General features: G+C 42.0%; 1 protein-coding gene across 1 annotated transcript in view; it reads right to left on the bottom strand.

The window, feature by feature from the left end:
- Positions 1-893: 893 nt before the first annotated feature.
- The window catches only part of ACADSB (acyl-CoA dehydrogenase short/branched chain), a 35,210-nt gene continuing 21,157 nt past the window's right edge, over positions 894-14,946 (bottom strand). The window contains exons 4-11 of the mRNA XM_043925689.1: positions 12,126-12,332; positions 11,251-11,421; positions 9,928-10,053; positions 8,501-8,593; positions 6,056-6,145; positions 4,526-4,663; positions 2,033-2,132; positions 894-1,293 (exon numbers count right to left, since the gene is read on the bottom strand). Of these exons, the coding sequence (XP_043781624.1) occupies positions 1,223-1,293; positions 2,033-2,132; positions 4,526-4,663; positions 6,056-6,145; positions 8,501-8,593; positions 9,928-10,053; positions 11,251-11,421; positions 12,126-12,332 (996 nt within the window). The 3' untranslated portion in view covers positions 894-1,222. The remainder of the gene's footprint in view (positions 1,294-2,032; positions 2,133-4,525; positions 4,664-6,055; positions 6,146-8,500; positions 8,594-9,927; positions 10,054-11,250; positions 11,422-12,125; positions 12,333-14,946) is intronic.

Genomic DNA, 14,946 nt, shown 5'->3' with positions numbered 1-14,946 from the left:
TATTACAGTGTTGAGTATATTCTGATTATTAAACCAAATTATTTAAACTTCATACTTGAAAACTACTGTAGAGACTGTTTATTATTTTTTTTAAGTCCAATCATCTTTTATTTATTTAAATGTTTTTTTATTTATTTGGCTGTGTCAGGTCTTCTGTCACATGGGATCTTTCGTTGAGGCACACGGGCTCTCTAGTCGGGTCACACGGACCCTGGAGCACGCAAATTCAGTAGTTGCCGAGTGTGGGCCCAGCTGCTCCATGACATATGGGATCTGAGTTCCCCTACCAGGGCTCAAACCCATGTCCCCTGTACTGCAAGGCAGATTCCAGATTCTTCACCACTGGACCATCAGGGAAGTCCTCAAGACTTGTTTTCAAAATGATTTACTGCAATCATCATAAAATACACCTTTCACACTGGTCAGTTATAGGAACAAATTATATCACTTTCCTTTGTTAAAATGTTTTCTTCAATTATATAAACTATAGAGTTATACCCTCATTTTCCACTCATTTTCTTATATTCAGAACACTTTCAGTTCAGTTGCATCTGACTCTTTGCGACCCCATGGACTATGGCACACCAGGCTTCTCTGTCCAACACCAATTCCCAGAGCTTGCTCAAACTCATGTCCATCGAGTTGGTGATGCCATCCAACCATTTCATCCTCTGCCATCCCCTTCTTCTCCTGTCTTCAATCTTTCCCAGCATCAGGGTCTTTTCCAATGAGCTTTTCCAAAAACTTTTAGATTTTTCTAAATAAATTTTTATCAGTGTCTACCTAGTTTAGCAACTTGGAATTGAATCTGTTTGTTCAATAGAGCTGCCAATGATCACAAATGTCTCTTTGACTGATGATGTATAATGATAGGAATATAAAATAGCCATATCTGCAAGAAAGACTCAAACTGTCTTTATTTTTCCAAATTCTAATAAAGTGAAACTTCTGTATACTGAAGCTAGAATGATCATGCATATAGAGCTTTAAAAATAGTTTTGGAGAAAATATGGGCACATTTCTTCCCAAATTTTAAAAATGATTTTCTGTGCCTAAGTTAAACAGATTGTAAAGAAAAGACAGAAAGGGTCTCAGATCCAAGAGGAAAGGCCCAAATGAAATCATTCAGTGAGACGGAGATCCACAGCCCCCAACAAGGCACAGAGTTTAAAATTTAACACGAGCGGCAGCAGGGAGAGGCCCCACTTCTCTGGCTGTCCTGTCAGTATTCCTCTCTGATGCACTTTGCGATGGTGTTCAGCTGGATATTTGAAGTTCCTTCATAAATTGTGCCTTAAAGAAAGGGGAGAAAAGGAACAAATAGGAGTGGAGCCACGGTAAAAGAGTCTGTACAAGAATCAGGTCTGCAAACACCACCTCTGCATTTACTATAAAACTTTACCAGGAACACTATCTAACGTCCCCTAAATGTGGTATTATTTGACAAGGTAATTTTACCTAAGAGATAACAATATTCCATTTGATTTACAGATTTCCAGAATCAGTATTAAACAGGTGAGGTTTCCCGTTCCTAAACTATCAAGGCACAAGCCTGGATGGTTTCCTGGGAATAGGCAGCTTTTATAACTGCTGAGTTTCTGTCTTCCCACCTGGCAGTACAGCAGCAGAATGCTCAGGCTTGGTTACCCACTTAATGTCTAAAATTAGAACTGAGCTTCCAGCAACAGCATTAAACCAGTCAAAAATATTAACATTTTTAGTAAAAGAACAATTAAGACAGCAGAATTTGTTGTGGCTTTATTGAAAGGCCTTCAGAGGCCTTGAGGCATTTAAAAAGACAATTTGATGCTTTAAAAAAAAAATAAATCTACTTTTTTGAAGGAAGAAGTAGGGGGGAAAAAAACCCAGCCACAAAAAAAGGAGAGCCAAGAAATATAGTAACTGAAGAGATTAAAACTGCCTCTTCCTAGGTACCAGTAACGACAACAACAAAAAAATCAAACCAAATACAACAGCCTAAAACACCTACAGAGTCAAATAAAACAAAATAAATGTTAAAAACTCTATTTACCAATCTTCGCATCTCGGAAATATTTTTCCATAGGGTAACTTTTGGTGTAGCCCACTCCTCCCATCCACTCGATACACTTGCTGGTAATGAGGCCTGCAACCTACCAAAAAGAAGCACAAATCATGCTGAAACCACATAACTTACACATGACCAACACTCTAGAATATTCTTAGTAACACGGATTCTCTGCCATTGGCAATTGGAAGGACTGAAGTTATTTTGTAAATTAACATTTCTTCGTCCCAGTCTCCATACCATTTATGGAAAATTTCCTATTAGTTCATAAAATTCATTTTTTAAGAGAATTAGGGTCTTTGTTTTAGATTCATACACTTGTCGACAGTGTCATTTACTCAGCAAATGTTAACTAAGGGCCTTCTTGTATCACCCACTCTGCCAGCCACAATGTCTGGGCACTGACCATTCACTGTCCTTTTGGTCCTGCTGGTCTTTCAGAGAGACAGATGGTGAACCACGATCACCGAAACTGAAAAACTGTATGGGGTCAGAGAAGAGCCTGCAGGAGAAACTGCCATGGTTTAGATGGGGCAATGGGTGAGGAAGGTACAGCCTCGCTGACAACTAAAGGACAAGTCCAGGGACATTTCAAACTGAGGAATGAGACGTAGAAAGGCTCCAAGGGGGAAATGGGTTCATCGACCTCAGAGGCCTGAGGACCAACGGGCTGGCATGGGGGTGAGCTGTGAAAAGGGAATGGGTGTGGGCAGCAGTGGGCCTCATGTGATGTGAGCAGTTTAAATATTTTGCTGGCCCCCAAAAGGTGTCCAGAGAAGGATCCCCAGAAAGTACAAATGTGCACCACATACACGGCATAGGAACTTGCAGGCTGATTAAGTTAAGGGATGATCCCAGGTTATCAGGGCAGGCCCTGTGTCCTCACAAGGGTCCTTATAATGGAAAGAGGGAAGGAGAGGAGGGTGATGTGACCACAGACACAGGAAGATCTAAACACACGACACGGCTGGCTCTGAAGACAGAGGAAGGGGCCCTGAGTCTCAGAAAGCGAGTGGGTTCTAGAAGCTGGGGAAGAAGAGGAGATGGACTTTCCCCCAGAGTCCCCAGGAGGGCAGCTCCACTGACACTCAAATTTCACCCCATGTGTGTGTACATGCACACATGTGTGAACGCGTGTGCATGTGCGTGTGTGTGCTCAGTCGCTCAGTCGTGTCCAACTCTCTGCAACCCCATGGGCTGTAGCCCGCCAGGCTCCTCTGTCCATGGGATTCTCCAGGCAAGAATACTGGAGTGGGTTGCCGTGTCCTCCTCCAGGGGATCTTCCCGACCCAGGGACAGAACTCGAGTCTCTGTGTGTCTCCTTCATTGCAGGTGGATTCTTTACCACTGCACCACCTGTGAGGCTCATTTCAGATGTCTTACCCCAGAGCTGTGAGATGATAAAACTGTACTATCTCAGGCACCAACTTCTCAGTAATTTGTTCAAAGCAACAATAGGAAGTGAATAAAAAGGTCCCATTTGTTGTGAGGAGTCACTAAGGGTTTAAAACCGGAGCGCGGCATGGCCTCATGGACACCTTGAAAGGGACACTGGACTGGAGGAAGCCACAGGGACCAGCGAGAAGTTAGAAGGTGACTCCGGTGGTTTGGTAAAGAGGTGGTACAGCTTGGACTAGACAACTGGTAATAAATACCAGGGGAGAGAGAAACAAATTCAAGACAAATTGAGGGGTGGAATTCTCACAACGGATGACGGATTCAACAGGGAGCGGGAGCACAGGAGGGGCGTCGAGGGGACTCAGGTTTGTGACTGTGCAGGGTGGGAAGGGAGGGTGGCGGGCAGGGGAGGGCCGTGGCGGGTAAAGCAGAAGCGGATCTGTTAGTCTGGAGCTCAGAAGGGAGGTTGAGGCACAAGATTAGACCTGAGGGCTGAAGGGGTTAAAGAAATATCTGAGGCCAGGGAATGACACATACTGCCTAGCCCCGTGATGCGACCAAGTTTCCGCCCAGGTCCACCATGTTACATGCAGAGTACAGTCAACATGTGGACAGCCTTTTCCTGCTATTTTCTACTTCACATTATCTCCAGGGCATTCGCTTTGTCCCAACTTGAAACCACAGCCACGATGCCAGTGTTCAGCTGAGGCTCACCTAGGGATTTACAGTGGGTTTTCCACCTGAACTGGGTGACTTGGTTTCCCCCTGAGAGCCATGAGAACATGGAAACCCTACAGAGTTAAAGCACCCTCCTATGGCAGCTTTACTTTCTTGCATTTCCTGTGTAGGAACTCGAAGGTCCATGTTATTTTACTTGAAAGACAAACAAATGTTTTAATGTTCCTAATGACAATGTTAGGCAATGTTCCTAAATGACAAGGTTAATAAATAAATATCTTAAAAATTAAAAGACTGCAACCTGAAACTATCACAGCATTGTTAACCAGCTACGCTCCAGTATAAAATAAAAAGTTTAAAAAAAAGTTTTTTTAAAGACTGCATGACTCTTGCTTGGTTTACCTCTGATGCGTAGTATTTGGCCATAGACGCTTCTTTGATGATTGGCCTTCCAGCTTCTAAGAGCCTCGCGGTATTGTATGTGAGTAATCGTGCAGCTTCCAGCTGGGTGGCCATGTGAGCCACTTGGTGTTGGAGGCCCTGGAATAGTCAGACCCGGTTCAGAGAATCACGATTTCTGGAAACACAGCTCATCGTCAAAATCCTGCCTGGATGTGGAACACTGACAGACGCAAAACATACTTCCCCGAAAATAAACATTCATTTTGCAAAAGTGTTATTTAGTGATACCCAACTCTTTTTGACCTCATGGACTGTATGTAGCCTGCTAGGCTCCTCTAGTCCATGGGATTCTCCAGGCAGTAACACTGGAGTGGGTAGCCATTCCCTTCTCCAAGGGATCTTCCCAACCTAGGGATCGAACCCAAGTCTCCTGATTGCAGGTGGATTCTTCACTGTCTGAGCCACCGGAAGGTAGCTTAAAACATGCAGTCTAAAATAAACCACTCCACATATTGCTTCTGAAAAATTTTTCAAAGTTCAGGTAAATTGTTTACAACTGCCGAGATTTAAAGCCTTCCCTGGGGGCTCAGTGGTAAAGAATTCACCTGTAATATAAGAGTAGCAGGAGATGCAGGTTTGATCCCTGGGTCGGGAAGATTCCCTTGAGGAGGGAGGGCATGGCAAACCACTCCAGTATTCTTGCCTGGAAAATCCCATGAACAGAGAAGCCTGGCGGGCTACAGTCTATGGGGTCGAGAAGAGTCAGATACAACTGAAGCAATGTAGCATGCATGCCAAAATTTAAAAGATAAATTATCATAGAATTATGTTTAAAAATGTAAGTGTTATTTTTAATACTGTGTCAAGCACTTGAAACATCTGAAATAAAGCGAAAGTCACTCAGTCGTGTCCGGCTCTTTGCAACCCCATAGACTGTAGCCTGCCAGGCTCCTCTGTCCATGGAATTCTGCGGGCCAGAATACTGGAGAGAGTAGCTGTTCCCTTCTCCAGGGGATCTTCCTAACCCAGGGATTGAACCTAGGTCTCCAGCATTGCAGACAGATTCTTTACCATCTGAGACACCAGGGAAGCCCCTTAAAACATCTATTTGATTCCAAATCATCCTAAAGAGTCCGCAGTGTTATTTTTACAGATGAAGCAGCTGAGGTTTGCAGAGGTGATGTAACATGCTCAAGGACTAAGCCAGCAAGACAAAGAACTGGGATTCTAACCCAGGATGTCTGACCACAAACCCCAGGCTCTGGAACTTGGAATCCATGAAGAGGCAGCTCCCAAGTGCTCACCTGTGTATCCTGAATCATGCCATAACCAGGCCTCAAGGACTACTGTTTTGCCCTTGGAGAAGGTCAAGGCAGTCACAAGTATACACACTGAGACCTATTCCTTCTTTCCTGTGCCTCTCCCATTAAAATCCCAGAGAGGATTCCCTTGCGACTTTGTAACAAAGCTTTTCATTAACAGGAAGACAACAGAGTATGGAACGGTAGAAAGATGCCCATAATTACATACCTGAAAATCAAATACCCTTCTGCCAAATTGTTCCCTTTCTTTAATATATGGAATAGTGGAGTCAAAACAGCCTTGAGCCAGTCCCAGCATCTGTTAAAAAAAAAAATCAGACTTTCTTATTTTTTTATTAATAGTTTATGTTCTTAATTATTCAGGTTACAAATTCTTTTTACAGGCAAATTGAAAAGTTGGGGTAGAGAAAGAATTAGGCATACCAAGATGGTGAGGCATATGTTAATGACCTTCACCCACTGCATTTATAGAACTTAAGGTCTAGTAATTGGGAGAACACTTCCCTGATGGCTCAGTGGGTAAAGAACCTGCCTGCCAATGCAGGAAATACAGAATACTGGAGAGAGTATGGAGAGATCGGACTCAGGTTCGATCCCTGGGTTAGGAAGATTCCCCAGAGAAAGAAATGGCAACCCTCTCCGTATGCTTGCCTGGGAAATCCCACGGACAGAGGAGCCTGGTGGGCTACAGTCCATGGGGTTGCAAAAAGTCGGATGTGACTAAGCAGGCAGGAAGGCAGGGTTTTCCATCTTTCTCTGTGTTCTATTGCCACTGTCGCTAAGCTTAGATTAGGAAGTCATAAAGTCATGAATTGGGAGAAAATGTGAGTAATTTCCTATGAAGAAGAGTACATTTGATTCCAGCATGGAGGTAGACTTTTTGGTATGGTTATGCCCACTTTTACAAATTCTTCTTTAAGCTTGAGTCTCTAGGCACAAACTAAGCCTCAGAAATTTTATCGCTTCTGAACCTTCTATCTTCTGGTCCATCTTGTATATGATCAGGATTAATAAGAGCTTTGGTGCTGGATAAGACTCTTGAGAGTCCCTTGGACAGCAAAGAGATCCAACCAGTCCATCCTAAAGAAAATCAACCCTGAACATTCATTGGCAGGACTGATGCTGAAGCTGAAGCTCCAATACTTTGGTCACCGATTACGATGAGCTGACTCACTGGAAAAGACCCTGATGCTGGGAAAGACTGAAGGCAGGAGGAGAAGAGGGTGACAGATGATGAGATGGTTGGACAGCATCACTGAATCAATGGACATGAGTTTGAGCGAACTCCAGGAGATGGTGAAGAACAAAATCCAGTGCTATAGTTTTTAATGCCACATGTGATGAAGGTGAATCACAGAAAAACTTTAAAAAAGAACAGATAAGCCAGTTCTCTTTACTGATATGTTATCTATGCTTTGTGGGAAATATGGGTTAAGTTTGAGCTAAGACTATTTTATTAGCAGATTAACAGCAGGGAAGAAAAATCTAGAGTAAAATTATAATTTAACTACTCCAAATAGTTAATATATGCAGTATCTTCAAAATCTAAAAGCTGTAAGTTTTTGTTTTCTGAATACTCACTGATTAAAAGTTAATACATTACAAAAATGAATTCATAAAACCAAAGATTTCATTTTGTGATTCTAGAAAACAACTGGTGTCATCTAATAGAAAAATTTAATATGCTATTTAAAGGGCAAATTTGGTGTAAAAAAAAAAATTTGAATAGTTCTTATCATATATATCTGTTTAATTGTTGTCATTTTATCTCTAAGTGCCAGGCCAAAAAGTTGTTTGATTTTCACATGCAAATCACTAAGTAAAAATCTTTCATTACCTACAGAGACTCCCACAATAGATTGTAACTTCTTCCTTTTTTAAAAAGATTTATTTACTTATTTTAAGTGTTTGTTTATTTATCTGGTTGTGCTGGGTCTTAGTTGTGGCACCTGGGATCTTCGCCTTCCCTTGTGGCACGTGCGATCTGGTTCCCCGACCACGGATCAAACCCGGGCCCCCTGCACTGGGAACATGGAGTCAGCCACTGGACTGCCAGGGAAGCCCCCTAAATGTTCAGTTCAGTCGCTCAGTCATGTCCAACTCTTTGCGACCCCATGAATCACAGCATGCCAGGCCTCCCTGTCGATCACCAACTCCCAGAGTTTACCCAAACCCATGCCCATCGAGTCGGTGATCCCATCCAGCCATCTCATCCTCCGTCGCCCCCTTCTCCTCCTGCCCCCAATCCCTCCCGGGGTCTTCCCCTAAATGTTACTTACTCTTAATTTTAAAAATTGCAAAATGAATTGCATGCTTTGAAAAGTTGATTTTCAAAAAAAATACCACATTAATCTACAATGTACTTGTTATCAATCCAGGTATGACATAATACTTTAATGCTCCCAAAGCAGAAAAAAACTGTTAGCTCTAAGCCACTGTTTGGGTCTGAGGACATTACATAATTGACCAAGGTGGAATTTTAAAGAAATCACAGCCAGAAGCTATTCTTTGACTTCATGGAAGGGAAGGGCGCCATCTTGTGTTGACAAGCTTCCAAATACTCACTGGTTTTACTGATTTTTTTTTTTTCCTTTTCACATTTTAATTGACTGTGTGTAGAAGAGTCAAGTTAAAGGGCTAAAATCTGACTAACCTGTGCAGCGATTCCTATTCTGCTTTCATTAAGACTCCTGATGGCGTACTTATAGCCATGTCCAACTTGTCCCAGGATATTTGTTTTTGGAACCTGAAAAGAAAAATGTGCAGTTATTTCTCACTTTAATTTGCCATAATTCATTTTGATTATATATTTTCAAATGCACATATACTCTCAATTTCTGTGATAACACTCTAGCATAGTATTCATTAAACTCCAAGGAAATTGTCCGGTATGTCTCTGTAACTCCTAAACGGCTTCCCATGCACTCTCAGAGGGATAGAACTCAAGTCCACGCTGTTCACTACTGCTTCCTCCAGAGCCTAGCACAGACATCTGTCGAATCTAGAAGAATGAAATCTCATGCAATTAACAACAACATAAATGAATAACAATTCCCCCCCTCCCCAAACTCTTACTTGTATGCTACAATGTGAATAAACTATTAGGAATAACAGAAAACATGTAAGGGTAGTAAGTCTTTTTCTTCTGTTGAGACTTATTGCGACAAAAATCAATGGAGTGATGTGCGTGGACACATGCGTGTGGACACAAGATAAAGGAGGACTGAAGAAATAGATTAAACTGTTTACTCATATTTTAAAAATCTAGACTAGGATCAATTTAAAAAAAAAGACAGCAATTAAAAAAAAAACCCTGGCAGTCCAGTGGTTAGGACTCTGCGTTTTCACTGTTGGGGGCACAGGTTTGAACCCTGGTTGGGGAACTAAGATCTCACAAGCTGTGTGGCATGGCCACAAAAAAAACAAAACAAACAAACAAAAAAAAACTGCTTTATAGAGAGCAGGAGAGAAATAAAAAAAAAATACACTTAGCTTCTTAACATGAGCAGTTAGGAGACAAGAGCGGGCAGCGTGGCGAAAGCAAAGAGAGATGAGGAGAAGAGAGAGAGTTGGGGTGCAGCAGTGAGGTCACACGACACCATCAGGACACCCCAGGAGCACACAGACAGTCACCAGGGAGCCAGAAAGGTGACATGCTGACCAGTGGCAGCTGACGGATTGCACCCTGCCCTAACTCAGTCAAGTCTGAAGCACCTCATTCTAGTCATCCCGGCTTTTTTTGTTAAGACTCAACTCTCACCTGCGGGGGGCTGCCCGGCTGTTTTCCATTCTTCCTGGGCAACAGCCCCACCTTGTGGCCTCCTCCAAAGCCACGTTTGGTGCACTCTAAGTACCAGGCTGCTAAACGGCGAATGAGATGGCCCTGGAGACAGCGGCTGGGCAGACCGGTTTCTGTCCTTGGTGTCAACGCTTGTGAGAAGCACACTGAGGTCATGACCTCAACGAAGATCACTGTTCAAGAGGTTTGCAAAATACTCTCCTGTGTAGGACTAGTAATTTTGATACCTTACTCGCATCTATACGTATAGGCAGAGCTTATTCCTTGTCTAAGATACCCACCTTGACATTTTCAAATGTGATTGGGCAGGTGGAAGATGCTCTGATTCCCAATTTGTTCTCTGGTTTCCCTATATGAAGGCCCTCGGAATCACCATCGACCAAGAAGCAGGTAATTCCTTTATACCCCTGAAATGCAGATTTAAAATGCTATCACCACTTTGACTGAGAAGATCTGTTACTTCCAAAGGGCTCAAAGTAAACAGAAAACTAAAAGCAGACTTTAGCACTATATACTAATGAACTCAGAATTGCACCACGTGTGTTATGAAGCCAGAGTGGTGAAAGTAGACTCAATATCAAGAACTTTACTGTTTATTTTACACTTTCAGAAACCACTGTTGCTATTAAAATTATTAAGCAACACAAAAGTATTACATGATTAATTCCTCAACTTAAATTTAACTTTATTTTATACATTTCAAAATTTAATTAAATGTTACCCTAGAGAAAAAACAAAAGCAATCTTTACCATTTTGCTATATGTCTATTTTTCAACTGAATGTGTATGTGCGTGCTGTCATGTCCGACTCTTTGCAACCCCATGGACTGTAGCCCACCACGCTCCTCTGTCCATGACGGATACTCTAGGCAAGAAAACTGGAATGGGTTGCCATTGTCTCCTCCAGGGGATCGTCCAGACTCAGGGATTGAACCAGTGTCTCCTGTGACTCCTGCACTGGCAGGCGGATTCCTTACTCCTGAGTCATCTGGGAAGCCCTTTTTCTTCTAAATAAGAATAAGCTCTTCTTATTTTAAGAATGTAATAAAACATTCTTAAAAATAAATGTGCTAGAAAAAGAATTTTAAAAAATGTGCTAGGGGACTTCCTGGCTGTCCAGTGGTTAAGACTTCACCTTTCAATGTAAGGGGTGTGGGTTCAACCAGGGACTGGGGAGCTGAGATCCCACATGTCTCCTGGCCAAAAAAATTAAACAGCAGCAATACTGTAACAAATTCAATAAAAAACTTAATATGATCCACATCAAAGATAAATAAATAAATGTACTAAATAGCTATTTAAATTCTTTATTAAACAGAAAATCTGAAATTCTATAAAATTCAAGATTCTAGCCTCCTGTCTAACAGATTAGGAGATTAATTCAATGGTCCTCCATGTAGCTAAAATTTATTGTTAATTGTCATATTTGTTTTAGGAGGTTAGTAAATTAAGCGGATGAAAAGATGTTGGCTGTCTAACCTTTCCAATTCTGAGGAGAATGAAGAATTTAAGACTAAGTCCTAAGAAGAAAATGGAAGTAAGGAAAAGAAACAAAGAGAAAAGATGAGGGGGGCAATGGCGAGCACGTTTGTCTTCAAACTTACAGCAGAAAAGTCTGCATTTGCCATCACCAGGAACAGCCCAGCAATCTCAGCGCAGCTAATCCACATCTTTGACCCGTTGATGATGTAATAATCTCCCTTTTTATCAGCTCTGGTCTTCATAGCAAATGAATCGCTACCTGCTCCAGCCTCTGAAATGCAGATACTTGATGCCTACATATGCAAGGAAAAAATTCCAAATTAAGACCTATATTTATATTTATTATATTTATATTCTGGATAACAAATACCCACTTATAGCAAAATCAACATTTGAAAATCAAAAACTTTTAGCTACTTCCAAAAGCCTGTACATATCAAAATAGTAAAGGCATTCTGACAGCATTATTTCCCAAAATATATCCCACTATTTGTCTAGGTCAGACTTAAAGATCTAAGCACACATATTCAAAGTTACGTTTCATTAAACTGGTTTTCATAATTGCAATGTAAATGAAACTACCAATCAAAATAATAGATATAATTGGGCCCAAAACAGAAATAATTTAATTGTGCAATGGTAATTCTCTAAATTTCCGAGTGTATTTTTCTAGTGTGTATTAGCCACTCAGTCATGTCCAACTCTTTGCAATCCCATAGACTGTAGCCCACCAGGCTCCTCTATCCATGGAATTCTCCCGGCAAGAATACTGGAGTGGGGTGTCACACCCTCCCAGCCCAGGTCTCCGGCGTTGCAGGCACGTTCTTTACCATCTGAGCCACCAGGGCAGCATTAATTTACTGAGCACTGCCTGGGTAATTAGTGGTGCTGTGCTGTGGTCTTAAACAGAAAAGCCAACACTGTAGCTACTTTTCTCCTGAAAACATCCTACATTTAGACAAGATCAGATCCATTTCAACAACTCATGTCAACTCACCTTTTCTGTAGCTAGCTTGGGCAAATAGGTAGCCTTCTGTTCTTCTGTTCCGTATTTTCCAATCATCCTGTTAATTAATGTGTTCTGAATTTCGCATACCAGAGCCACAGATGCATCAACTTTGGCTAACTCCTCTATCACTAGGATAGAGGAAAAAAATGAAGCTCCCGTTCCTCCATATTTTGGGTCAATTTCAATACCCATCAACTAAAGGAAAAAGAAGGAAACACACACTAAGAAAGCTATTTTTTATATGGGACAATTTCTTGCAAGAATGAGTTCAAAAATAATTTGTAACTATATACGTTCTTAATTTTTAAATTCTGTACGTATATGTTATTTTTATTTGGTATGGCTCTATCCCTCTAATAACAAAAAAAAATCTGTAACAGAAAAATCTATAACAGAAATATATTTTCAAAAGATAAAATGACATGCTAGAACTATCAATTATTTGCTTTTGGTATCTAAAAAACAGAAATAAGAGAGGTAAAATAATTTGAAGGATACTGAAATGGAATAGCAATAAAGTATGTAATAAGGAAACTGGAGAAAGCAGCGAATATCTCCAATTTCACTGAGCAGAATCTCTTTGAGTCAGTCCCCTCCACCTTGATCCTTTAAACTGAGATAATAATTGAATGAATAACTGAATGACCATTCTTTTGGGGACTATTTCAGCAAGTTCATATGGTTAGCAGACCACATGTGGTCTAGTGTTTCCTAGAATCACACAAGACAAGGCCCAGCTGCTTGACAATCATAGTCAAAACTGGTCAAGGCTTTTCAGTTAACTGCCTGACTGTTCAGTAACCAGTCCTCCGTCTGGAACAGGAAACATTCACAGTATTCCGTTTTCTAAGTATCCTCGTTTCAGAAAGAGAATGTGTGCACATGTAATTCAAGACCCAAAACTGTGAATACTCTGACTTCTCTTCACGTAGAGTAAAACTTCTGCCTTTTACTGAGGTGGGTGGGGGGACACACAAAGCCGTGAGCAGGCAGAGGAATGCTTCTCTCTGTTCTCTCCAGGTCGTAGGGAGCTGCACGCCCTGCAGCCAGGGTATAGTTATGTTTTCAGCTGATGGGAAACTTAGCTGACAGGAAGTGAGAACCGCAAGGGGGAGGATAGAGGGGCTGAGCAAACCCGCAATGATGTCCTCTGAGGAAGGATTCGGGACTGGGAGGTGCCTGGAGGCTGACGGAGGCGTGAGAATGTTGGACTATCACATCTTTAACAGGTGTCAGAGACACTGCTTCTCTAAAAAGGTCACCGATGGACATATTTGTCAGTTATCTTGGCAGGTGACCTCTGCAGAGGTCAGAAGTTAGGAGTCACGTGAGGCCGAGAATAGCTGATGCAAGATATGAAAGGACGCAGACCCCCAAGGAGTGTGTGACTGCGATGTGGCAGGCAACCTGTCGCTACAAAGGACCCTGCCTGCAAGAACTACCCCCTCGAGAGAGGGAAGCTCAAACTGTGGGACCCCAAGACCTCTCAGAGAATTGAGGTTCTGTAAATGGACCTGGCTGAGAAGTGGATGCTTTCTGAACCACTGTGACTTCACATAAGATTCTATTTTCCCAACAGTTTCACTGCTAAAAGAAAGTTGAAAAACTACTACTGTATGGTATTTAACAACAACAAAAAAAGCTAGTATTATTTGAACAGTAAGAAATAAAACAATTACTGGAAAAGGCTAATTTTCAAACACGATAACTGGTTAAGATTTAAGCCAATGGCTCTGAACTAATAGGGACTATTAGTTTTGGGATAGCCTTGTGTGCTAAGTTGCTAAGTGTCTGACTCTGTGCGACCCCATGGATAATAGCCCACCAGGCTCCTCTGTCCACGGGATTCTCCAGGCAAGGATACTGGAGTGGGTTGCCATGCCATCCTCCAGGGGATCTTCCCAACCCAGGGATAGAACCTGCGTCTCTTACATCTCCTGCATTGGCGGCCAGGTTCTTTACCACTAGCGCCACCTGGGGTAGCCTTGCATGTGTGCGCTTAGTCGCTCAGTCATGTCCCCACTTTTGGTGACCCCATGAACTGTAGCCCAGCAGGCTCTATGGGGATTCAGCAGGCAAGAATATGGAGTGGGTTGCCATGCTTTCCTCCAGGGAATCTTCCCGACCCAGGGATCGAACCCAGGCCTCCCACACTGCAGGCAGATTCTTTACCAGCTGAGCTACCAGGGAGAGCCTTGGTATTCCAAAAAAATCAAGAAAAATCTTCTCACCTATACAGAAGGGAGAGATGAAGAGCCCGGTGATTCTGAAATGTTCTCCGTGGGGCTCCCATGCTGATAACCTCTCCCTATACTCACAGTCAGAACATTTCTATTTTTATCTATTTTATATACTGTGCTTCTATTAAAGCACCATGAGTTTCTAATTAAAAAGTTGGAAACTGGTTGCCTGGGTTATTCTGATGGATTTCAGATATGAACCTCTTGCTTTTAGGTTTCCTACATACACAGAGATTCAGGTAGATGCTCTGGTGTGAAGTTTTACTAAAGCAAGTTTTCGTATCCTTGGCGTTACTAAGCTGGATAATTCTGTGTCTCAGCAGGCCAGCCTGTGCACTCTGAGATGTTTTGCCTGCATCCTACAAGATGTCAGTAGCACACCTAGTTGTCACTACCAACATCTTCAGACATTGCCAGATATCCTCTGGGGAACAAAAACAGACCCCAGTTTAATACCACTGGTCTGAAGAAATCACTCTTGCTTCTAACCTTTTACTTAAAAAGCACCGGTATTTCTAATTTTAAAAGTTAATTCAATTTAAAAAAAAAATTTAACTAGGCTCTCAATC

This window comes from Cervus elaphus, chromosome 15 (assembly GCF_910594005.1).
Source record: "Cervus elaphus chromosome 15, mCerEla1.1, whole genome shotgun sequence".
Taxonomy (NCBI): Eukaryota; Metazoa; Chordata; class Mammalia; order Artiodactyla; family Cervidae; genus Cervus; species Cervus elaphus.
The sequence above is the reverse complement of the archived record's forward strand: the minus strand, read 5'-3'. Positions and strand labels throughout refer to the sequence as shown.